Raw genomic sequence first — 24136 nt, 5'->3', positions numbered from 1 at the left:
ATCACAATGGTATTCAGCACAATAATAAGGCTCTATTCACATTTGTATGCTGTATTAAAGCTGGGGTTTGTAATCTGATTTAGATACACTTTTTGTCATACTGGTTAAAATGATCTTTATGTCCTGATGGCAATCAATACATAATGTGTTCTTAAAAAAGAGTGAAAAAAAACTGCTATCTACAGCCGGAGTAAACCTGGGAAAACACCAACCAATCACCGTTTTTTGGCTCCCCAAATTTTAAACCAATCAAATCCCGTCCAGCCGTTCTGCCCTCCTCCTGCGCGTACATTTCCCCGGCGTGCACTCCTCCGAGTCCCCGTCTCCTGCCTCTACTTCCCCTGACTCTATTTACTGCCCCTCTCGCTCGTCCTCGGGCCTGTCCCCTCTGACCTGATGAGGTGCTTTGCTCAGGACTGTAGTCCGGATCAGAGTCTAAAAAGCTCTCACCAACAAGCAGAATAATTAATGACGTTCAGTAAGTCCTACAGAAAATAAATATTTATTGTAGCGTCCGTCCGGACGATGTAGTGATGACGAGCCGATTCGTGAACACGTTGAGTTTTAATAACCGGTCACTGTCGGCCGTGATCACGCCAACCAACAAAACAACAATCAATGTTTGAATGAATGAAGAACTTCTCCTCTTGTCTCTCCTCTCTCCCACTCACACACTCTACACCTCTCCTGATGCCTTCACTGACTGTCAACACTGTAGGAATTAAGAACATCTACACTGAACACGTTTAACAAACAGTAGAGTTGTTACAGTATTATATATGTGTTATATATGTGTTATAACTTTTCTCCTGATATCGTGTCACCAGTACAACTGGATAATGCTAGCATGATAGTTGTGAGTACTAACAGCAGCCATGTTTGTTTGTGTTTTTAACTTTCACTATGATAATGTTTTGGTGAGGACCGGTTTTGAATCAGTCGTGATCATATGGTCGAGAATCAGCGGCGCTCGTGCATGTGAGCGGGGGGGCGTCGTTTTGGAGGAGCTCTGAGGGAGGAGGGGAGGGGTTAGACGGAGTCATGAGGAAATGCTACATTCAAATTCATGCTAGTTTTCCGAGACTACCAACCCTAGCTTTAAAGCTTATATATGCATTGTTTCATAATATATATTTATATTTATTATCTGTATTTATTTTGTATTTATGTATTAATTAATACATTTTGTATATATATGTATGTATTATATTTATTTATTTATATGTATTTATTCATATTTATTTTTGGTTTGTTTATTTATTTATTTGTGTTTGCAAACTTATTCTATCCTTTCTTATTCCCCACACGTCACACAGATGATTTTCAGACATGTTGAAAATCTTACTCCAAAATAAAGTCAGATATGTTTCTTATTTAAAATTGTTAATTAAGGTTCAAGGAACCGAGTGGTATTCAGCACAAGGGCCAAATAACATTTTCTAGTGCTGTGTTGATGCTTATATATGTATGTATTTATTTTTAAGATTTATATTTATTTATTCATGTCTTTTGATTGATTGATTTATTATTTGTATTTATTTTTTTTATTTTTTTATATATCTTTATTTTTTAAATACATATATTTTTAATTCATATTTATTTATTTATATGCATTTATTTATATTTGCTTAGTCATTAAATTATACTTATTTTTGTTTGTTTGTTTATTTATGTTAGTGTCTTTATTGTATCCTTTTTTCCACTGTGTTAACCTGATTATCACTGATTATCATTCCCCTGTTTTAAAAGATGCAGTTGCTGCAAAGACTACAGAAACCTAATTGCCTTCAGTGGCTCTGCTGCATGTTCTCGTCCCCTTTGTTGTTTCTGAATTGAAGCTTCTCATTATTTAAACAGCGTTGGGTAAAGCGTGCTCGGGATGTGTAAATTGGTCGCGCTCTAATGCAGCAGGATGATTAGATTACATCAGCTCAGCTCTGTTAAGCAGGGATTTGTAGCTGGCTGTGATCTGAGAGATCTCGCGTATTAATTCTCCCCCTCTCTCTCTATGTCTCTCTTCTTGTGCAGAGTGGCCGGTGGTGAACTCTTTGACTTCCTGGCTGAGAAGGAGTCTCTGAGCGAGGAAGAAGCCACTCAGTTCCTCAAGCAGATCCTGGATGGAGTCTTCTACCTGCACTCCAAACAGATCGCACACTTTGACCTGAAGGTACTGCATCAGCTCCACACAGAACACTTCTCCCTTTGTGTTGTCTGGTTTCTTTTGTCAGTCGGGAAGTTTTTGAGCTAATGGCTTGTGCTGCACACACTAATGACATTTACAAAGAGCAGTTACTCAAACTACACGTGTTACAGTTTAAACAAGCCGATGATTAACTGATTAGTCAACATGCCATGAATCATTGATTATTTGTATTAAAGGTGACATATCATGCAAAATCGACTTTTTAATGGTTCTCTACCTGAAATATGTTTCCCTGGCATGTCTACAAACCCCCCGAGAATGAAAAAAATCCATTCTGCCCCTGTTCTGATTTCTACACCTTTCTGTAAATGTGTGCTGAAACGAGCCGTTTCAGACTTCAGTGTTTTTGTTACGTCACAACAATATCCGGTCTGTCACGGAGTCAGAGCTTGGAGCTTGTTCAGCCCATAGACTGTATAAAATACAACTCAACCCCTCCTCTGTTTTTCATTACCTGCACACATGTGTGCTAACAAGGAGCTTAGGAGGGAGGCATGCTAGTTGTAGGCTGTCTTAAAAAACACAAAGGTTGGTTTTACTCCCCACGTCTGCAGATTTGAAGATCTAGTGGATGATTTTTATTTATCATGGAAAAGTGCTAGCGCTAGTTAGCATAGCCACATAGCTACATGTCGTAGCTGTAGCTGTAGTTGTGTACCAAGACACACGTTGACATACTGACAAATAAAACAACAAGAAACACAGAATCTGTGACCAATCCTTCAGAAAGGTCCTGCTGCCTTTCTGGCAGAGGTCGGTTTTACTCCCCACGTCTGCAGATTTGAAGATCTAGTGGATGATTTTTAGTTTTCATGGATAAGTGCTAGCGTTAGTTAGCATAGCCACATAGCTACATGTTTGTAGCTGTGTACCAAGACACACGTCTACATACTGATAAATAAAACAACAAGAAACACTAAATCTGTGACCAATGGTTCAGAAAGGTCCTGCTGCAGGCGCCTCTCCGTCAGGATCAGATTCTGGATCAGATTCAGAGGGTTGAAGTAACGCGACCTATGAGCAGCCGTGTATATTCAGCCAACATGTAAACATTAGATCAACGTGCCGGAGAGCCGAGGGCAAGTCCACTTCCTGAGGGGGCGTGGTCAGAGAGAAAACAGACTGTTCTGAGGAGGGCTGAAGAAGAGGGCTTTTCAGGCAGACCAAAATCTGATTACCTCACCTGTTAGGCTGTTTAAAGGATGGAGGACATTGTGCTTATGTGTTACTGTTTGAGACGAAATATGCAAAGACAACGGATATTTAGGGATCAAATTAATCCTTTTGAAAAGTATGACGATGTTGAAATATACAGCAAATTTAGATTTAGGAGACGCAACATAGTTCTGATGTAACCTACCACTAATATCAATCAATCAATCAATCAATCTTTATTTGTATAGCGCCAAATCACAACAAATGTTATCTCAGGACGCTTTTACAAACATAGGAGGTCTAGACCACTCTATGTCAAATTATGAACAGAGACCCAACTCCAAGACAGGGTAAGACTCAGTCTGACCCCACCTTAATCCATCATGAGCATTGCACATCGCAGTATTTAGCTAGTTACAGTGGTGAGGAAAAACTTCCTTTTACAGGCAGAAACCTCAGGCAGAACCAGACTCATGTTAGACAGCCATCATGCCTCGACCGAGTTGGGTCTGGAAAGACAGATAAAGGGGAGTAAGAGAGAGAGGTGATAGTGATGAGACGAGTCGTAGAAGCTGTTGCCGCTGAAGTCCAGTGTGTCCGTATCAGCTGGAGTCCAGAACGTTTGCAGCAGGAGGACGTCTACGGCAGCTCAGAGGAATCTACGAGACAATGGAGCTCAGGGACCCCAGAAAGGTCTATGGTTAGTAACTTTAATGGGACAGGGAGAGTTAAAGTAAGTGATGAAGGGGTTGGGGGGAAAGGGGTGAGCTAGGATCCCAGTGTGTTAGTGCGCCAGTTCCCCAGGTAGTCTAAGCCTATAGCAGCATAACAAAAGCTGGTCCAAGTGAATCCTCCCCAAACAACTCCGTTAACAAGTCCTCATCCTTCAATGGGGGGAGAGGTGGTCCTCTACCTGGACCTCATTGGTGGCGGTGCTTGTTGCTCAAAGCCGCTTTCATGTTGCTTATTTTATTCTTTAGGTCTTCTACTGTGCGCTCAGAAACACCACACGCATTTACCCTGTTCAAGATCCCAATCGCAATTCAAATTTGTTGGATAAGGGTTTTCCAGGAGATTCCCTGGACATATAACGTTTGGTACCAGCTTCGCTTTCATGGTGCAATTAGTTAATTGGACAATTATTTGCAGTTGTGCATGCGGCTAACGCTACAGCCAAATGGGCCGTTCCATAACGGTACGTTAAGACTAATGGTCCTGTTTGTGTGATGACTCTTCACCTCTGCTTTTCCCAATCATACATCAAACAACATCACAGAGAAGGAAAGACGCACCTCTGAGCAGTACAACTTTACAGGAAACTTCCAACATGGAGACTTTTTAATAAAATTAATCTGTTTCTGCTGATAAAAACATCCCAGGGTCGGAGTCTTATCAATGATCCTCTCCTCCCTTTCAGTGCAGACAAAACACAAACTGTGCTTGAGCTCTTCACACACTTACAGCAAAAACTGTATTTCATAAAAATATGAGACTCTTGTTATGTAAACCAATGTTTTATTTGGATTTGGCCCACAGCAGCTCATGTGTTTGTCCTTCATGGATCCTTTGTGTTCAACAAATGCAAATGAGCCTTTTCAAGTGATTAGCTTCAGAAATGTCCTTAAAAAACAAAACCAGAACTCCTCTCTGATCATTTCCATTTTATGGACTCAAAACACGACGACAGTGAATCGTTCGGGGTCATGTTACGATTACACAACACATCGCTGTGTTTTCTTTGAAATGCCTCCTACACACATGCAGGACAAAAAAACAACAATGATTTCTCTTTGGTAAAGGTCGTTGTAAAGTGTTTCTTGTTTTCAGTCATCATTAACATCCTTTACCCCAAGTGCACACGAACCAGAGAACTACATTACCAGCATAATGTGAAAAAGAAGTCTGCAGACGCTGCTCTTTTTAGTTTGTCTTTGCACGTCTTGAATCAGTTTGTTTTTGTTTGGGGAGCCAAAGTATCTGAGGCTTATTACCATGACTAATCTTGTTTTGTCTCATTTTTAGTGGAGTCAAAAACTGCTGCAGAAAAAGGGCTAAAAGTCAGTGTGTACTCGCAGCAGATACCCTGCAAGACACTTGAGTTTCTGAGCATTACACTGTCTCCCAGTTTGGTCTATTGTTGCTCTAGTTTCTTAATTAAATCTCGATCAATATCATTGATGCTGTCTTATTGTGGCTCTAGAAATAGCAGAATGAATAGACCCACTCCTTCTCTAACAGAACAATAATGCAGGTCATACCTCTGAGTTCAGGACGTTGGGCCTGCAGGTTTACACAGAGTTATAACCACCGTGCCCCCGCTAGCCACTTCTGATCAATGCCAGAGCTTTTACTAACCACACAGCCTCTGCTTTCTGTCCCAGCTGCTGTTATTTACCGTCAAGTTCTGGCTCAGTTTAGGACTTAGTGTGTTCAACTCAAGCAGCAACCTCAAGTCTTAAAATATGAAGCCCATGCAGAAGTGTTAAAAACTGCTGTTCATCAAGCGTCCACTTGAGGCTGGCTGGAGAAACACAAAAATTCACCCCATACAGTGTATGCCAAGAGATAAAATAGCTATTCAAACCTAAACTGTTTTTTGAACCAGGCTGTGAACATGTTTATTTCTGCTGTAAACATCGTCTTTTTTTGAATCACTCCCTCATGGGCTTCATATTTTAAGACCAGAGGTTGCAGCTTGGTGTCATACAACAACGAAAGTCTCTGCAGAGCATTGATGGCCAGGTTGACCAGAAAATAGGTGTCAGAGAACCTTTAGTGGAAAAGCATCTATTTAAATTCTATTTTTGTCCTCATTATAACATCTATTTGAAGCCTTATGTTTCAATTTAATATCTTTAATGTTGATATCTGCACTCACAACCATGAGAGCAGTAGTCCTGTGTTACAAGTCAAAATAAAAGCCCTTCAGACTGAACCCTTGAAACTGCTTTAAAGGTGACATATCACGCTTTTTTCATCAATATATATTGATCACGTTACTTCAACCCTCTGAATCTGATCCAGAATCTGATCCTGACGGAGAGGCGCCTGTAGCATGACCTTTCTGAACGATTGGTCACAGATTCTGTGTTTCTTGTTGTTTTATTTATCAGTATGTAGATGTGTGTCTTGGTACACAGCTACGAACATGTAGCTATGTGGCTATGCTAACTAGCGCTAGCACTTATCCATGATAAATAAAAATCATCCACTAGATCTTCAAATCTGCAGGCCTGTGGAGTAAAACCGACCTCTACCAGAAAGGCAGCGCGACCTTTCTGAAGGATTGGTCACAGATTTAGTGTTTCTTGTTGTTTTATTTATCAGTATGTCGACGTGTGTCTTGGTTCACAGCTACAGCTACAGCTATGAACATGTAGCTATGTGGCTATGCTAATTAGCGCTAGCACTTATCCATGACAAATAAAAATCATCCACTAGATCTTCAAATCTGCAGACCTGTGGAGTAAAACCGACCTCTGCCAGAAAGGCAGCGGGACCTTTTCTGAAGGATTGGTCACAGATTCTGTGTTTCTTGTTGTTTTATTTGTCAGTATGTCGATGTGTGTCTTGGTACACAGCTACGAACATGTAGCTATGTGGCTATGCTAACTAGCGCTAGCACTTATCCATGGTAAATAAAAATCATCCACTAGATCTTCAAATCTGCAGACGTGGGGAGTAAAACCGACCTTTGTGTTTATTAAGACAGCCTACAACTAGCATGCCTCCCTCCTAAGCTCCTTGTTAGCACACATGTATGCAGGTAATGAAAAACGGAGGGGGGATTCAGTATTATTTTATACAGTCTATGGGCTGAACAAGCTCTGAGCTCTGACTCCGTGACAGACCGGATATTGTTGTTACGTAACAAAAACACTGAAGTCTGAAACGGCTCGTTTCAGCACACATTTAAAGAAAGGTGGAGAAATCAGAACAGGGGCAGAATGGATTCTTTTCATTCTCGGGGGGTTTGTAGACATGCCAGGGAAACATATTTCAGGTAGAGAACCATTAAAAAGTCAATTTTGCATGATATGTCACCTTTAAACAGTTAAGAAAGAGACTCTCTGACTCAACAAGGCAGTTCTTATAATTCAGTACCAGAGAGATTCTGCAGATATCCCAAATCAATGTCCAGGGAGAGTGGACTGATGTTTTCTAACAGATCAACAGTTGTTCTAATTAAACTGATGACTTATTTGATTGAAAGGAGCAAGTAAGCTAAGACCTGACTTGCAGAAATCCCTGAAAGTACCATAGACTCTTCAGTAAACCATCTGATGACACTCTAAAGGGTATAAATAGAAACATTATTTAAAACTGAAGTTGCTCAGTCTGTAAGGACTCGGCTTGAGAACAGGAGAGTCACCAGTTGAAGTCCCATTATGTTGAAGTCTGGGGGAGCGTGCCTATGTTCCCACATTTACTTTTTCATTCATTTGTGTTAGATTGTATCCCCCTTTCTCCCAATTTGGTAGCTAATTACACCCAACCTTTTATCCAGTAGCAATGGACTACAGATGGAGTGTAGCTTGTGGCTAAATCTGGTGGGCCCATCTCTTTGTTTATTGCAAACATTTAATGTAGATGCACATTGTCCTTTTTAAATAAACAAACTAAACTAAGTAGCACAGAGTCCTCAGATTGAGTAGCCTGAAATGAATTTACTCATTCATTCATTTACTATAAAGTGCTTCCAGATAATCTTGTGTGAGGATTGGGCTTAAATTGAAGGGAAATGTAGAAACACAAGACCTAATTTTGAAAATGTCCTAGAAATGTTGGAACATAGGGATAACCCCAAGTCTAGAAGTTGGGATGGTAGCTGGAGGGGTGCAAGTTCATTCCCAGAGTACTGCAGAAGTGTCCTTGAGCAAGGCACCACGCCTCCAACAGCTCTGGGTGCTTGTGTGTGTGCAGCCCCCTCACTCAGACACAGGATCCTGTTTGAACATGTGTGTGTGTTTCACCAGAGTGAAAATGATGACGAATAGCCTCATCATTTGAGATATACTTACTGCATAGTATTATTTGTAATGGAACATTATTTTTAAAGACTGTTGGGGTGTTGTACATGCAGAACTCAGTGTTTGTAAAGTCATTAAAGCTGTCAGAACGTTGTAAATAGAGCACATGAGATACTCCTCCCATTCACTCCTGCTTGAACATGAGCCCGTCTGTGTGCAGAGCAGAGAACAAAACCCGCGAGCTGAGCTGCAGCTTGATTATGTTTCCTCAGCGCCTCCTGTTGCTGCCTCTGCTGCCCACAGTCACTCTTGTTCTTCCTCCTCTCCAAACTAAACCCTTGAGCTAAAAAGAGGAGGAAGAAGGCTCGGGAATTTCCAACTTCTGTTGTTTGGCTCAGCTTGAAGTGCATCTTTACCATCCTTTCTTTTCTCCTACTTCCTCGAGAGATTGTTTAACTGGTGTTTTGCATCAGATTTCCATGACTGATGAGCCTCCTTCCTGTCAGCCCTGTTCCTGGTTTTGTGTCTGACTCTGTGGCTCCTTGTTTTCTCTGAGTGTGTGTCCTACAGTGAGAACTAAGAGGAAGCTTTCCTCTGTTATAAATGTAACTGTTCCTTTTTATTTGAAACATGCTGATACACTGGAAAAAATGCCCCTCCAAAAACAAGAAAAATTAAAGCCGCAAGCGGCGATAAACGGGCCCTCGCACACCCGCGGCCGCCGCCTACGCGAGCCGCCGCCACATGTAAACTGTCGCCTGATATTTGCCATCACATTATTCGAAAGCAAGATCTGGGAGTATATACTGCCTCAGGTGGTGCAAATGTTCCAAGTTTTTGGCAGATTGCCAAGAAAACCTCAAAACTTGACAGTGTGCCACGTCCACAATTTTAGCATGAACAGAATTCCTTTAACAATAATTTAATCGTCAATATGTCTGCTATAGAATGTGCCTTGTTTGGACTGAATCAGAGAAAAACTGTAGGAGGAGCTCTCAAAAGTATGCACCCTTATTTGGGCGTCATTCTTCACATTCAAAGCTGTATGTGCGTTTGATGCCCGGCCTCAACTCCTGCCACGCCCACATTTTTTGTCTGATCAAAATTTTTTCTGATAATTTTTTCTCGTCAAGGTGTCAACTATAGGTTGCCCTTGGTTTGGACTGAATCGGAGAAAAGCTCTAGAAGTTAATAGCGAAAGTATGCACCCTTATTTTGGCCCTGTTTTTCATGTTCAAAGCTAGGTGGCGCTCTTCCTGTTGAGTTTGGGATATGGGTGCAAGAGGCTTTTTTGTGCGTCCTGATGCCATGAATATGCGTAAAATTTTTCAAGCATGTAGCTCAAAATAACCCCTATGGGGAGGGTTTTTTGAAAACTGTAGGGGGCGCTAGTGAGCACATTTTTTCGACTTTTTTTTATGCCCCGCCTCAAAGTCTGCCACGCCCACATCTTTCGTCTGAACGAAATGCCTTTAACTTGTTTTAATCGTCAATGGTTTTACTATAGAATGTGCCTAGTTTGGACTGAATCGGAGAAAAGCTCTAGGAGAAATAAGCAAAAGTATGCACCCTTGCACGGACCTATTTTGGCCCCATTTTTCATGTTCAAAGCTAGGTGGCGCTCTTCCTGTTGAGTTTCAAATATGGGTGCGAGAGGCTATTTTGTGCGTCCTGATGCCATGAATATGTGTAGGACTTTTCATGCATGTAGCTCAAAAAAACTCTATGCGTAGCATGTTATTTTTACCTCTAGGGGGCGCTACTGAATTTTTTTTTGCGAGACCTATAATTACTTGCAATTTTCACCAGACCCGATGAGTGTGCAAAAATATCTGCGCTTTCATTCACGTTCAGGGGTCCAAAAATGCGTTTTTAAGTGGCGGAAGAAAGAACAATCCTTAGGGTTACAAAAGGGCCTTCGCCACCAGCGGTGCTCGGGCCCTAAAAGTCTTATTAAGGTACTTTTACCTTGAAATAAGCAAAACAAATCTGCCAATAGAACAAGTGTAAATGTGCTTGTTAAGATTTCTTAAAATAAGATGTAATATTTAGAAAACTGTGACCTTAAAATCAGCAGGGACAACTTAATTTAAGCAAAATTTAACAGTATTTAAAAGCTTAGTGTCTCAGAATAAGACAGGAATGCTAACAATTTGTATTTTTTCACTCAGTAAAATATTTTTGCATTAATATATTTCATGTCAACTTCTTCATTTGAGATATTTTCACCTTAATTTGAGTTGTATTATAGCAGCACTTCTCTAGGTTTAACACCATCTTGTGCTTTAAATAAGATGACAAAGTTTAATTTGAGCTTTTTGAGATATAATGTCTTCTCATAGTGAGCTGGATATACTAATCAGTCATGTTGTTTTTTAGGATAAGCCAGCTATGCTCAAAAGTAGGTGTTTCATTGTGTGCATGTAATTTGAGGATGTATATTTTTATCTGGTTTAGAAGAAACGGTGTCTGAAAACTGAAACCCACCCTTAAAAAAAACAATTTTCTTTCTTTCTTTCTTTCTTTTATCAATGCAGCTGTTTTCTGATAGATTCTCCATTAAAATGCACTTACTTAAATCAAGTAAAGGGTTTGTCTTAAATCAAGATTATCCGTCTTCTACAAATAAGATCTCCGCTTGAAAAATGTACAAAATGTAAATTAAACCTTGTTTCTTCTAAATTACAACTCAAAACAAGATCATTTCAAGATTGTTTGACTTAACAAGATATTTAAGATGCATTGTCTTAAAACACGTCCCTCTATCTTGCTCAAATGTTACTTGTTTCAAGACATTTTGACTAAAAATGAGACAATTTCCCTTTTGTAATATTTTGAGTTTTTGCAGTGTAAAGCTTAAGAAGGAAGGTGCAGTGATCTGCTCCTCACTGTCTCCTCTCTTTACCTTGTTTTAATACTGATTCTCTCTCTTCTCTTCTCTTCTCCTTCTAGCCGGAGAACATCATGCTGCTGAGCCGCTCGGTGCCTCACCCGCGCATCAAGCTCATTGACTTCGGCCTGGCACACAAGATGGACTTTGGCAATGATTTTAAAAACATTTTTGGAACTCCAGAGTTTGTGGGTCAGTATCTTTTTTGCAGTCTTGATCAACCTTTCTCCGTTTCCTGGTATGATGTTTATGAATCAGATTCAGCTCTGATCAGTTTGCACAAACACACTCTCCATCCTCTCTCTTCTGTACACAAAACACAGAACTGCACCACCCTGTTTAGCTGGCTTCATCCCAGGAGTTGAGTAATGTGAGAGCAGGGGCCAACTGTGCCATAGGGACAAAGTGAGGGAGGCCTGATAATAGACTGGAGACTATGAGAACTCCTCCGTCTTGCCAGCACACACACACACACACACACACACACACACAAACACAAACACATACTGATAGACACATCAGTAGCTCTCTCCAAGCTCCCTTCAAGTTCCCCTCTGCCCCCGGGCGGCTGCCAACACCCCCGTTCTCCCTCTCTCAGCATCATCCCCAGCCAAATAAGAGAGCCTGTTCCCGGTTCAGCAGGACAGCAGCGTGCAAACAGTCTAAATAAAGACCGAGAGGCAGGAAGCCAAAGTGACGAGCGGGGATGCTTGTGCAGAAAAACATTGCTTTGGAAGTCCTCAGGTGCATTTAGTAGAAATAATAAAATAAAGCTCGGTTTTGGCAAACTAGTGACATTAAAGATGAAGAATAATTAAAAAGCACAAAGAAAAAAGCTTTCTGCTGAGACGGTTGACGGATATTAACCAAAAGGTTTGCAGTAATGAGCAGAAGCTGCAAGTCAAATCTTGAGGATGAGAAACTTTGGAGAAAAAAACACATCACTAATAATTAAAATATAGAAAAAATGGAGAGGACATAATGGGTAGATTAAATACATTTGAAAGAATAAAGCATTTTTGGTTGATCGTGTGAGAGAGAAGAGAGTGGGCATCACATTTCATTTTTCTTCAAGCTCCCAAACAGAGCAGGTCTAGACCGTACTCTATGTCCTATCATTAACAAAGACCCAACATCAAGACAGGATAAGATCCAGTCCCATCTTCCAGACAGGACTCAGTCTGATCTCATCTTAATCCACCATGAGCAGAGCACTTTGCAGCATTTAGCAAGTTACAGTGGCAAGGACAAACTTCCTTTAACAGGCAGAAACCTCCAGCAGGACCAGACTCATGTTAGACACACATCTGCTGAGACCTTGTTGGAGAGAGGAATAGAGGGAGATGAAGAGAGAGAGAGATGATAGTGGTGAGACGGATAGTAGTAGTTGTAGCAGCTCGAGTCTAGCACGTCCACAGCAGCAGAGATCCAGAGGAACCTACGAGACAAGGGAGCTCAGGGACTCTAGAAAGGTCTATGGTTAGTAACTTTAATGGGACAGGGCGAGTTAAAGAAATGACAGGCATAGTGAGGAGAGAGAGGGAAAGACAGGATCCCAGTGTGTCAGTCTGATCTCATCTTAATCCACCATGAGCAGAGCACTTTGCAGCATTTAGCAAGTTACAGTGGCAAGGACAAACTTCCTTTAACAGGCAGAAACCTCCAGCAGGACCAGACTCATGTTAGACACACATTTGCTGAGACCGTGATGGAGAGAGGGATAGAGGGAGATGAAGAGAGAGAGAGATGATAGTGGTGAGACGGATAGTAGTTGTAGCAGCTGGAGGCCTCCTACAGCAGAGATCCAGAGTAACCTACGAGACAAGGGAGCTCAGGGACCCCAGAAAGGTCTATGGTTAGTGCTGCACGCTTTGCATAAGTGGACTACAGTTGGGCATAAGTTATGAATATGCTATGTATATGACCCAAATTGAAAAAGCATGGATAATTGAGCGTATGTCAGCGTTTTAGAGGCATTTTGATACGCCGGGTAAACACTGGGTAAAGCGTCAAGGTGGGACAGGGCCATTACTGTACACTGCAATCAGAGAAAGGTAACGGCTCATTCACACCTGGAAAGAGGGAGGAAAGAAGAAGAAGGAGTTATTGAGAGGTGTGATTGAAACACAGCAGCTTATGAAACAACACCTCAGAGAAACAAAGGAGTCTGTGAACCTGACCGAATGTGATAAAGCTCTCCAACAAGATAAAACAAGTAAATGAACAGACAGGGGAAGGAGAAATGTTAGAGTAGTGCATCAAAGGTAAAATGTTAGATCGCCCTTTGATTTTCGAGTCAACCTGAAGAGAAAATAATTGTCTGTTTTCGTGCGTTCGCCCTGCAGCTCCTGAAGTAGTCAACTATGAACCTTTGGGCCTGGAGGCAGACATGTGGTGAGTAAACAAAAACTCATTACCTTCATAAGCTGTTTGCATTAGTTCTTGTTTCCGAGAAGCATCTGCTGCTCAGTAAACTTTATTTGCACGACACTCTGCTGTCAAGATGCTCAGAGCTGCTCTGTGTGAAGTTTAAAATCCCCCCTCTCTCTCTGTGTCTCTCCTCAGGAGCGTCGGCGTGATCACCTACATTCTGTGAGTACCTGTGATGATGGATGCTTGTGTGAAATGTCAACCTTGTATATATACACGGAAAACATGCGTCACCACAGGGTTTTTAACAACAGCCAGCTTCACCTTTATGTTCACATTGTCTTACACACCCCGGGGCGTCGTCACTCACTGAACATGACAGTCGGTCTGAATGTCTTTCAGCGTGTAAAGAGGGTAGCGGCCGCTTTGACCCCTTTGCCGTTAAACTCGCTGAAGTGTCGGCTGTTTAGCTGTGAGTGATGTCACAGCCTGAAGCAAAGACTGCCAAGCGTGGGATGTTGAGTAAGCAGCTGTGTGTGATGTTTGGTCTTACGTATGTCAAGCTGCTGTTTTGCTGATTAGACCTTTATTCAGTCAGCATTAAATATTGTAACTGATCACAGCAAATACGCTTCCTGAATAGCTTCTTGTGTATTGTATGCATCACTCTCTCTTTCTACTGTCACCCTCACCCCAATTAACGCCAATCAGCCCAATTCCAACAGTCAGGATGCTGTAGGAAATCTTAATTTAAACTCTAATTTATTCTGAAATAGTGGAAAAACGACAGATGAAATGTCAAACAGAGATTTTGATGCTCATTTTAAATTTGATGCCTGCAACTCGTTTAAGGCTGGGGTTGGTAGCCACAGAAAACTAGCATGAATTTGAATGTAGCATTGCCTAAGGACTCCGTCTAACCCCCCCCTGCGGAGCTCCTCCAAAACGCTCACATGCACGAGTGCCGCTGATTCGTGACGATATAATGGTGACTGATTCTAAACCGGTCCTCAGCACATCGTTTGTGTTTTGCACTACGTCAACTCATGTCTCACTTAGTGCTAAGAAAACACCAACACATTATCATAGTGAAAGTTAAAACACAAACAAAACATGAAATGTACGCTTTGCAGGAGGCGGGCAGAACGGCAGGACAGGATTTGATTGGTTTCATAATTTGGCTCCTGGTGGCAGGGATTGGTTGGTGTTTTCCCAGGTTTACTCCGGCTGTAGATAGCAGCTTTTTTTCACTCTTTCTTAAGAACACATTATGTATTGATTGCCATCGGGACACAAAGATCATTTTAACCAGTATAACAAAAAGTGTATCTAAATCTGATTACCAACCCCAGCTTTAAAATAAGTTGGGACCAGGACAACAAAACAGGGAAGGACACCTGGAGGAATGGGGCGCTGGTGGCCTAGCAGCCTAAGCACACCACAAACAATGACTATTATCCCCGTTGCAGAGGTCACCGCTTCGACTCCCTGCCGCAACCATTTGCTGCATGTTTTCCCCCGCTCTCTACTCAACACATTTCCTGTCTCTCCACAGCTGTCCTATCCAATAAACCCAAAAATAAAACTTTAAAAACAAAAACAAAAAACACCTGGAGGAGCCTCTCACAGACGATAGAAAATCATCAACAGCGACTAATTTCCTAATCCTGGAAGGGGAAATTAAAATTCAGAGAAGCTGACCAGTTCTAAAGTTAGAACACAATCCGAAAACTGTGTGATCCTGTGTTTAGCCATGTTGAATAAACTGTGCTCAATTTGACAGTCTGTGCGTTAACAACGGCAGATTGCAGAGCTAGCACCACCAGCCTTCAGTCCCCCTTAAGCCTGGTTTTATGCGCCGACCCTACACAGCAGTGGGCGTGTTCACTACATACTTGTGCATCGATGTGTCACTTCAGGGCAGTGTGGTCTCTCTGATAGTCAGGTCGCCTGTTTCCGGCCCCGCTATGTGTTCTGTTTACTTTTTCACAGCGATTCTGAACGTATTATGTTAATTTAGGGCTGATACATGTTGCTGTTTATCATACATTAATGCTTAAAGGGAAGAATAGAGGGGAGATAAAATACACGGCCGATGTACTGCCGGTCGAGTGGTTACATGCCCTCAACATAGCCGCCTACATACAACTCTCTCTCCATCTTCCAGATCAACACGCTGACAAACCACACCATGAGAGGCCATCTGTCGTCTGTGCTTGTTTAGATCCGGGTTGTAGAGCATTACAGCATGATAGAAGAAGCATTTAATCAGAGCTAGAGCCCTGACTAGCCAACGTTTTGGACCTACAATAATAAAAGTATGAATCATCTGTTTAACAGATTACTAATCCTAGTGCAGGTGATAGCGTTTGATCATGTAGTCGACTAAATAACTAAATAACACATCCCTTGGCCAGACAACTTTGAAGTTTGCAATAATAAAGTTCAACTGACTCAAAGGTTTTACCTATGCAGCCTGTTTGCTTTTAATCCAGTCAAACCAGCTGACCTCATCCTCTGCAGCTCCAGTAAGAGCTTTCAAGCAGCCGTCTGCAGAGATGTCAGCACAGTTTAATTCAGCAGTCAGAGAGAAGTTCATGCCCTCGGCGACCCACAGACCAACGGCTGTTTGCTCTCGGAGAAGCCGTCCTCCTCGCTTTACACCTGGCTGCAAGGCTTTCTGAGCTCCCACACACCTCCATCCTCCAGAGAGATACACGAAATATGTGTGCACAGAAGCACACACCAGGTGCCCACACAAACATGTTGAGAACTCTCATTAAAACACAGCGAGGTAAATAAATGCCAAACACAAATGTTATCTCCAAATTGCATAATGGGTAGTTGCAAACATTACCCACTCAATTTCAGAGGTGTACTCTGTAGATGATTTCAAATGATGCATCATTTTGTTTCTACATTACATGAACTCACTCTTTCAAAATGCATCCATGCACACATACAAACTGCACACATACACCTCGAATCATGCCGTCCACCCACACAGCTGTCACCGCTCTTCCCGGCGTGGTAGAAAATAGATCGCTCACTGCCTATTATCACAGCAGAGCAACTGCACAGTGCACTTACCACTCATCTCCCCTCTGTACAGAACAACGAGAGGGGGGGAAAGGAGAACTGGGATGATTCAATAAGTCATCGGGGTGATTATTAGGAGCATGAACAATCTTTTCATGGGAATGTTCTGCATGAGGGATGAGCAAAACTGCAGCAATGTAATGAAAGCTGAAGGAAAAACTCCATTAGGAAACTCACACTGTAACAAAAGCGCCTTCTTTTCCCCAATTTTGAGAAGCGAGGGATTTCATTTGCCTGAGAAAATAAAACCTCAAATCATTTGGTGAACGCGGTGAGTGTTTCTGCGATTTTCTGCCCTGCTGGAGGTCGCTGGTTGTGAAGGCGAGTGATATTTTAGTATAAAAAAGGTGCACAGTGCACAGCTCAGGCTTGTTTTTGGAATCGTTTTGGCTAAATGATGGATACAAATGTAGCCACAGAATCCCGATTAAACACGTCCCTGCTGATTTTTACCGCCTGGCTTGATGAAGAATTGCTTTAATTACTTGTTTGTTGTGAGCAGCTGCACCTCATGCAGTCGATAAATTCATACATTTCCACTCAACTTAAGCTTGACCTGCACCACCTCCATGTCTGTCCCAGCTGGCATTTTAATTAGCGGCTGGTGCTGACGAGCTGGAGAGGTTTCAGAGAGGAGGGGAGGGTTTACCGTCAACACGCCTGACCGCTTCATGTGCTGTACTGTGTGCGTGTGTGTGTGTGTCCCTTCAGATGTTCTTTTATCTCCTTATTATATCTGCTTATTCCCTCTGTTTGTGTTCAAGTGTGAAAACGCATTAGCATTCTTTCACTGTGCTCAAACCAATCATTTCTTATTCATTGGAACTGAGAGATTGTCCAGCAGTGATAATGTTTGACAAATACTTCAGTGTATTCGTCAGCTCTGTGATTGGATTTCCACAAATCAACCAATAGAGAGGTCGTGGATTAGTTTCAAGGGTTGACAGTAATCAGTATTTGGTGAGTTGGTCTTTAAACTCACATCCTACTTGTGCTCTTTCCCTTTGATTAGAAGCTCCACTGAGGCTTGTGCTGTAATCAGGCGGCGTTGTTTTTGTTATTACAGACCATTAAATTGGACATTTAGAATCACAGAGTTGATTAAAGCAGAAAAACATGCTGTCAAAAGAAACTCCTAAAATTAAAATTATCACAGGATGCTGGTTTTCTCCTTCTTCAGAGTCCGAAGGCAGTCAGTGCTTTAGTCCAAGTCCCAGTCAAGTCCCCATTACCTGAATCCAAGTCCCAGCCAAGTTTCCATTACCTAGGTGTCCCGGCCAAGTCCCAATTACCCAAAGACCTAGACTCTGTCAAGCCCAAATAACCTAAGATCAAGTCACACACAAAGCCTCCTTTGGCTAAGACCAAGTCCCAGTCAAGTCCCCATTGTGTCAGTCCAAGTCCCAGCCAAGTGTCCATTACCTGAGTCCAAGTCCCAGTCAAGTCCCAATTACCTGAGTCCAAGTACCAGTCAAGTCCAAATGACCTGAATCCAAGTCCCAGTCATATACCCATTACCTGAGTGTAAGTCCCTGTCAAGTCTGTATTACCGAAGACTAAGTCCCAGTTAAGTCCCCCTTTCTTGAGTAGATGTCCCAGTCAAGGTCCATTAACTGAGACCAAGTCTCAGTCAAGTTCCCATTACCTGAGTCCAAGTCCCAGTCAAGTCCCCATTACCTGAATCCAAGTCCCAGTCAAGTCCCAATTACCTAAGGCCTTGTCCCAGCCAAGTGTCCATTACCTTAGTCCAAGTCCCAGTCTAGCCTCAACTTACCTAGGACCCAGTCCCAGCCAAGTCTCTATTACCTGAGTCAAAGTCCAAGCCTAGTCCCCCTTGAGTAGGTGTCCTGGTCAACTCCCAATTACTCAAGACCTAGACTCTGTCAAGCCCAAATAACCTAAGACCAAGCCCCAGTAAAGCCTCCTTTGGCTAAGACCCAGTCCCAGTCAATTCCCCATTGTGTCAGTCCAAGTCCCAGTCAAGTCCAAATTACCTAAGTCCAAGTCCTAGTCATATACCCATTACCTGAGTGCATGTCCCTGTCAAGTCTCTATTACCCAAGACTAAGTCCCTGTTAAGTCCCCCTTTGAGAAGTTGTCCCAGTCAAGCGTCAAATTAACTGAGACCGAGTCTCAGTCAAGTTCCCATTACCTGAGCCCAAGTCTCAGTCAAACCTCCATTGCCTGAATCCAAGTTCCAGTTAACTCACCTTTACCTGAATCCAAGTCCTTGTTCAGTCCCTATTACCAAGGTCCAAGTTCCAGCCAAGCCTCAATTACCTGATTCCAAGTCCCAGTCAAGTCCCTATTATCTAAGACCAAGTCCCAGCCGAGCCATCATCATATAAGACCAAGGTCTAATTCAAGTCTCCATTACTTGAAACCAAGTCCCAGTCAAGTAGCCATTAATTGAGTCCAAGTTCAAATCCCAGCCAAGTCCCCATTACCCAAGTCCAAGTTCCAGTCAAGTCCCCATTACCCGAGTCCAAGTTCCAGTCAAGTCCCCATTACCCAAGTCCAAGTTCCAGTCAAGTCCCCATTACCCGAGTCAGAATAGAACAGTCTTAATCAATAAGCCAGCATCCTCCTCTCCCTCTCCAGAGTCCGGAGGCAGCCAGTGCTTTAGTCCAAGTCCCAGCCAAGTAGCCATTACCTGAGTCCAAGGCCAAGCCAAGTAGCCATTACTTGAGTCCAAGTCCCAGCCAAGTCCCCATTACCCTAGTCCAAGTTCCAGTCAAGTCCCAATTACTTAATCAATAAGCCAGCATCCTCCTCTCCCTCTCCAGAGTCCGGAGGCAGCCAGTGCTTTAGTCCAAGTCCCAGTCATCAGTGTTGAGTCCAAGAATATAACAAGTCCTGTATTTAAGGACCCAAGTCAGGCTTGAGTATCTGGTCCAGGACTGTAGGACAGCTACAACTGCATCAGTCGATAATACATTTTCCTCTCTTTATGAACAGACGAATCCGTCTCAGATCTTCGGCTCCATTCTGTCTGCTAGATGGCAGCACTTGTTTACTCCTTTAACCTCACTATCAATCTCTGTCCCATCTCGCAGTCTGAGTGGAGCCTCTCCTTTCCTCGGAGACAACAAGCAGGAGACTCTGGCCAACGTGTCGGCCGTGGATTACACGTTCGAAGAGGAGTTCTTCAGCGGCACCAGCGTCCTGGCCAAAGACTTCATCGCGAGGCTTCTCGTCAAAGACCCAAAGTATGAAAGATCCCTCATTTTCACTTCCTTGTGTCATGAAGAAATCTGTGATGATTGACTGTCTGTGTGCACCTAAACAGTGTTTCCAAAAGAGAGACCCAAAGATGAGAATGATGATTATTTCCAAGGTTTATTACTTTCAATGCAACATCAAGTTTGTGAATTAGAAAATGATGGAAAAGGGTTCTCATATCTCAAAGTTTAGATTGCAAGTTTCTGCTAGATAGTGTCCGGGTTTTACTGACAGCCCCAAAGAAATAAACAACATTACCGTCAGTATTTTATCTCCTTTGATGGAGCTTCTCATTTTATCAATGCTTTACATTTTTCGGCTTGTTCTTTTCACGTCTTATAGCCTTCTGTTTTGTGTTAGTTTGATGTTGTTCTGGAAAAAACTGTCTTGACTGATGACTCATCTCTCTGTGTGATATGAAAACTTATAGAAAAAGGTCGTCTGCAAGGAACTTGAGAGTGGAAAGACAGCAGCACTTTGCAAGTAGCATAGCACAAGTATTCTTTTTTTTTAATACTTTATTTTTCAAACATCTTTTAGAATACAAGATACACAACAGCTCTGTTGCACTGTATTATTACAAGATATGGAAAGGAAAGGGTAAAGACCCAAAGTAGAATAATAAATAAAATAGAAATAAATTAAAATGAATGTAAAATAATAACAGTAACAATAAGAACAATAACAACCGCAACAATAATAATAGTAATAATGCTACTTGTACTGTTCTCTTTATGTGTTAGACTTCAAAAAGTGTCAACATGAATTAACAGCCAGCAAAACTCCTTTTCAAGAGCCAGGAAGTGAGCGTCCTTGCTCCTTTAATGACTTTCTCACAGCAGAAAGGTCAAGTTGACAAAACTGAATCAGATTGAAACTAGAAAGAAAATAGAAAGACTGCTCTTAGTAATCTGATTTGACAGCAACAGTAAATATTAACAGTCTTCATGAATATTAACCTTGTAATGTACATACATTAGCTATGAAACCGTTTTCATATAAACACTAGCGGTACTGTAAATGCAAAGCAGTTAGGTAGCAGTTAGGTAGCAGTTAGGTGGCAGTTAGGTGGCAGTTAGGTAGCAGTTAGGTGGCAGTTAGGTAGCAGTTAGGTAGCAGTTAGGTAGCAGTTAGGTAGCAGTTAGGTGGCAGTTAGGTGGCAGTTAGGTAGCAGTTAGGTAGCAGTTAGGTGGCAGTTAGGTGGCAGTTAGGTGGCAGTTAGGTAGCAGTTAGGTAGCAGTTAGGTAGCAGTTAGGTGGCAGTTAGGTGGCAGTTAGGTAGCAGTTAGGTAGTAGTTAGGTAGCAGTTAGGTAGCAGTTAGGTAGCAGTTAGGTGGCAGTTAAGTGGCAGTTAGGTAGCAGTTAGGTAGCAGTTAGGTAGCAGTTAGGTGGCAGTTAGGTGGCAGTTAGGTAGCAGTTAGGTAGCAGTTAGGTAGCAGTTAGGTGGCAGTTAGGTAGCAGTTAGGTGGCAGTTAAGTGGCAGTTAGGTAGCAGTTAGGTAGCAGTTAGGTGGCAGTTAGGTGGCAGTTAGGTAGCTGTTAGGTAGCAGTTAGCAATATAACTGTCATCTTTGTAGCTGAAACACGGTATAAACGTTACAAACTTCAGAAAATGCACCTAATACTCACTAATACAAATTATAGAACTTGAAAACAATACATATTACTTACAGTCATTGCTTTCTGAAGGATTTATGCGGAGGATTGCATTGGATAAGACAGAGAAACCAAACGGATGCAGCTAGGCTATTTTTTCTCAAAACTCTCTTCACGTCCTACTTCCTGTTTCCTGTTTCCGTTTCAACTTCAAAATAAAAGCATGAGAACGTTTTAAGCAAACAAACGATCTTCTATCTAGCAATTAAATTTACTTTAAACATACACAAACACATGAAGGGCAGAACACTACTAATAATAATAGTTATTATAATATTAATATTAATAAAAACAATGATGGTAATGAATTACATGGAAGTAGCTACAGTTTCATGTTCAGGTCACAGAGCAACAAAAACAAGACTATTAACAGTAACGGTTTGGGGGGAGATGCATATGCATCACCAGAAACTACAGCAATAACATTGTTTACATAGATCAAAGTATATTAAATGTAAGTTAGGTTATCACCTCTTTGTGTGAGATATGTATTCCATTTTTACAGAAAGTCTCATATCTGTCCCTCTGCAGTCTTAGTTTGTAAGTCATATGCTCCATGCTTTGGATGTTTATCACAATGTCTATCCACTGATTAGTAGTGGGTGGATCCCTACAGAGCCATCGCCTTGTTATGGCCTTTTTGTTCGCCACCATAAAAACTTTCAAGAGGTAACTTTAAGTCCATGTTTCCCAGTTAAAAAGCCAGAAAAGAAAATACAAAATCATAGCCCAGGACTTCTCTGGCTATTCTATGGACATCCTCCCAAAAGGCTTTAATCGCTGGACATTCACAAAATATGTGTGTGGTCTGCCATATCGGTGCCACATTCTCTCCAGAGCACAAGTATTCTTGAAGTACGATTTCATCGTTGATTTTTAAAAACATCCAAAAAAGCTGACACATAAATAACTAAAGCTTCAAAGTGCTGCCCCTCTTTAAACTCTTGAAACAGCTAAATCTGCAGCCACATGTAAAGACACTAAAGGCCTTTAAGTTGCTCTTCCTCCTGTTCCTGCAGCAAAACAGAGAAGAAGTGCAGGATGAGTAATTATCTGTGTCTTGTATCGAGGGGTGGGTGGAGGGGGGTGCAGTGAGTAAAGGCCAGGCTTCTTTTAACAGGAGGACAGGGAGCCAAAGAGGAGTCTGACTTTACAAATTTAAAGTAATGGGGCTTTTAGAAATCTTCATCCGAGTGCAGCAGCATGGAACGGCTTTTAATTGATCTACACGCTGAGCAGACATGGAGCCTCTCGGCTGTCGGGGAGATAAATGAAGACTCTCACGAAGAAGGACCCAGATTACTGTTTTATAATGTTCACCGTGACTCTGGACTGAAGCAGCACAGACACTGCTGGAGGAAAATTTCCCTTTAAGTGACCCGTGGCCTCAGTAGAGTGAAGACTCATGGGTTTTTACTTTAGCCCACAAAGCTAAAAAGGGACGTGTTAGTAGACAGACACAAGTGGAAGTGGACAATATAGTTTCCCCTAACGGTCATCATTTAACAAAGTGAAATTTTTACAGAACAATGAGTTGTTCTTTGTTTGTTTGAAGCTTTAATGATGAGGGATGTGGTGGTTAGGAACTTCCCCTTAGGATTCGCTCGACTTAGACTGTTCGTCAGAAGAGTAAATATGAAGTGTGTGTCGACTGGACATCCTCTAACAGAGCGACTAGCAAATATGAAAAACACCACACAAACAGATAAAAGGAGAAACTGTACCTGGCAGACCTGTTGCAGATGACAAATGAACACAACACCCCTTAAGGCTGATTTATACTTCTGCGTCACCCCAACGCAGCAGGGGCTGACGGGGGCATGAGCACCACATACTTGTGCGTCGATGTGTCCGTGTCGCGCAGCAATTCTCCGCTGAAACGCTTCAGGGCAGTGTGGTCTCTCTGATAGCCGGTGATTCAGAGCATGTTATGTTAATCTACAGCTAATACATGTTGCTGTTTATCATACAGACATGATTACAGGGAAGAATAGAGAGGAGGAGATGAAACACACGGCCGATGTGCAGCCGATGAGCGGGGATCCCGGAAATCCTGTAAATGCGGGAAACACAATGCCGCTGAGGGGACCAATCACAGGGCTTGTTGTCCGCGTCGATTCTACGGATTGTTACATTTTGGAGGAGGTGCACGTCAACTACGTACGTAGGCCTCTGCATAGGTACGGGGGCTATGCGGACCTCCGGCATAGGTAACACCGTCGATTTGACACAGAAGTATAACTCAGCCTTTAGCCGATTAGACCTGACACAGGATTGCATTGCATTTTGACAGACAGATCAGACGCTCAGTGGGGTGAATAGTCTCATTATACCTTCTTCTTCATGGAAAAAAGGTTGTTGGTGAAAATCTATTGTAATTATTTCTGTTTATGAAGAGAAAAGAGGGAGTCGAACCAGTGACCTCAGCGACCAGGACTCTGTACATGGGGCAAGCTTAGACCACTAGGCCAGCACCGCAACGCCCCGCAATGCAACGCCCCGCAATGCAACGCCCCCCACCGCACCGCAACGCCCCCCACCGCAACACAACGGCCCGCAAAGCCCCGCAACGC

The 24136-nt window shown here is 42.4% G+C and overlaps 1 protein-coding gene across 2 annotated transcripts in view; it reads left to right on the top strand.

Annotated features, from left to right (window-relative positions):
• Window positions 1-24136, top strand: part of dapk1 (death-associated protein kinase 1) — a 138953-nt gene that overhangs the window by 58077 nt on the left and 56740 nt on the right. For both annotated transcript variants that reach the window (XM_034691955.1, XM_034691954.1), the window contains exons 4-8: window positions 2029-2167; window positions 11281-11410; window positions 13564-13612; window positions 13784-13810; window positions 19744-19896. In XM_034691955.1, coding sequence (XP_034547846.1) covers window positions 2029-2167; window positions 11281-11410; window positions 13564-13612; window positions 13784-13810; window positions 19744-19896 — 498 coding nt within the window. The remainder of the gene's footprint in view (window positions 1-2028; window positions 2168-11280; window positions 11411-13563; window positions 13613-13783; window positions 13811-19743; window positions 19897-24136) is intronic.

The sequence above is a fragment of the Notolabrus celidotus genome, chromosome 9, assembly GCF_009762535.1.
Source record: "Notolabrus celidotus isolate fNotCel1 chromosome 9, fNotCel1.pri, whole genome shotgun sequence".
Classification (NCBI taxonomy): Eukaryota; Metazoa; Chordata; class Actinopteri; order Labriformes; family Labridae; genus Notolabrus; species Notolabrus celidotus.
This window is presented reverse-complemented; position numbering and strand designations above follow the sequence as displayed.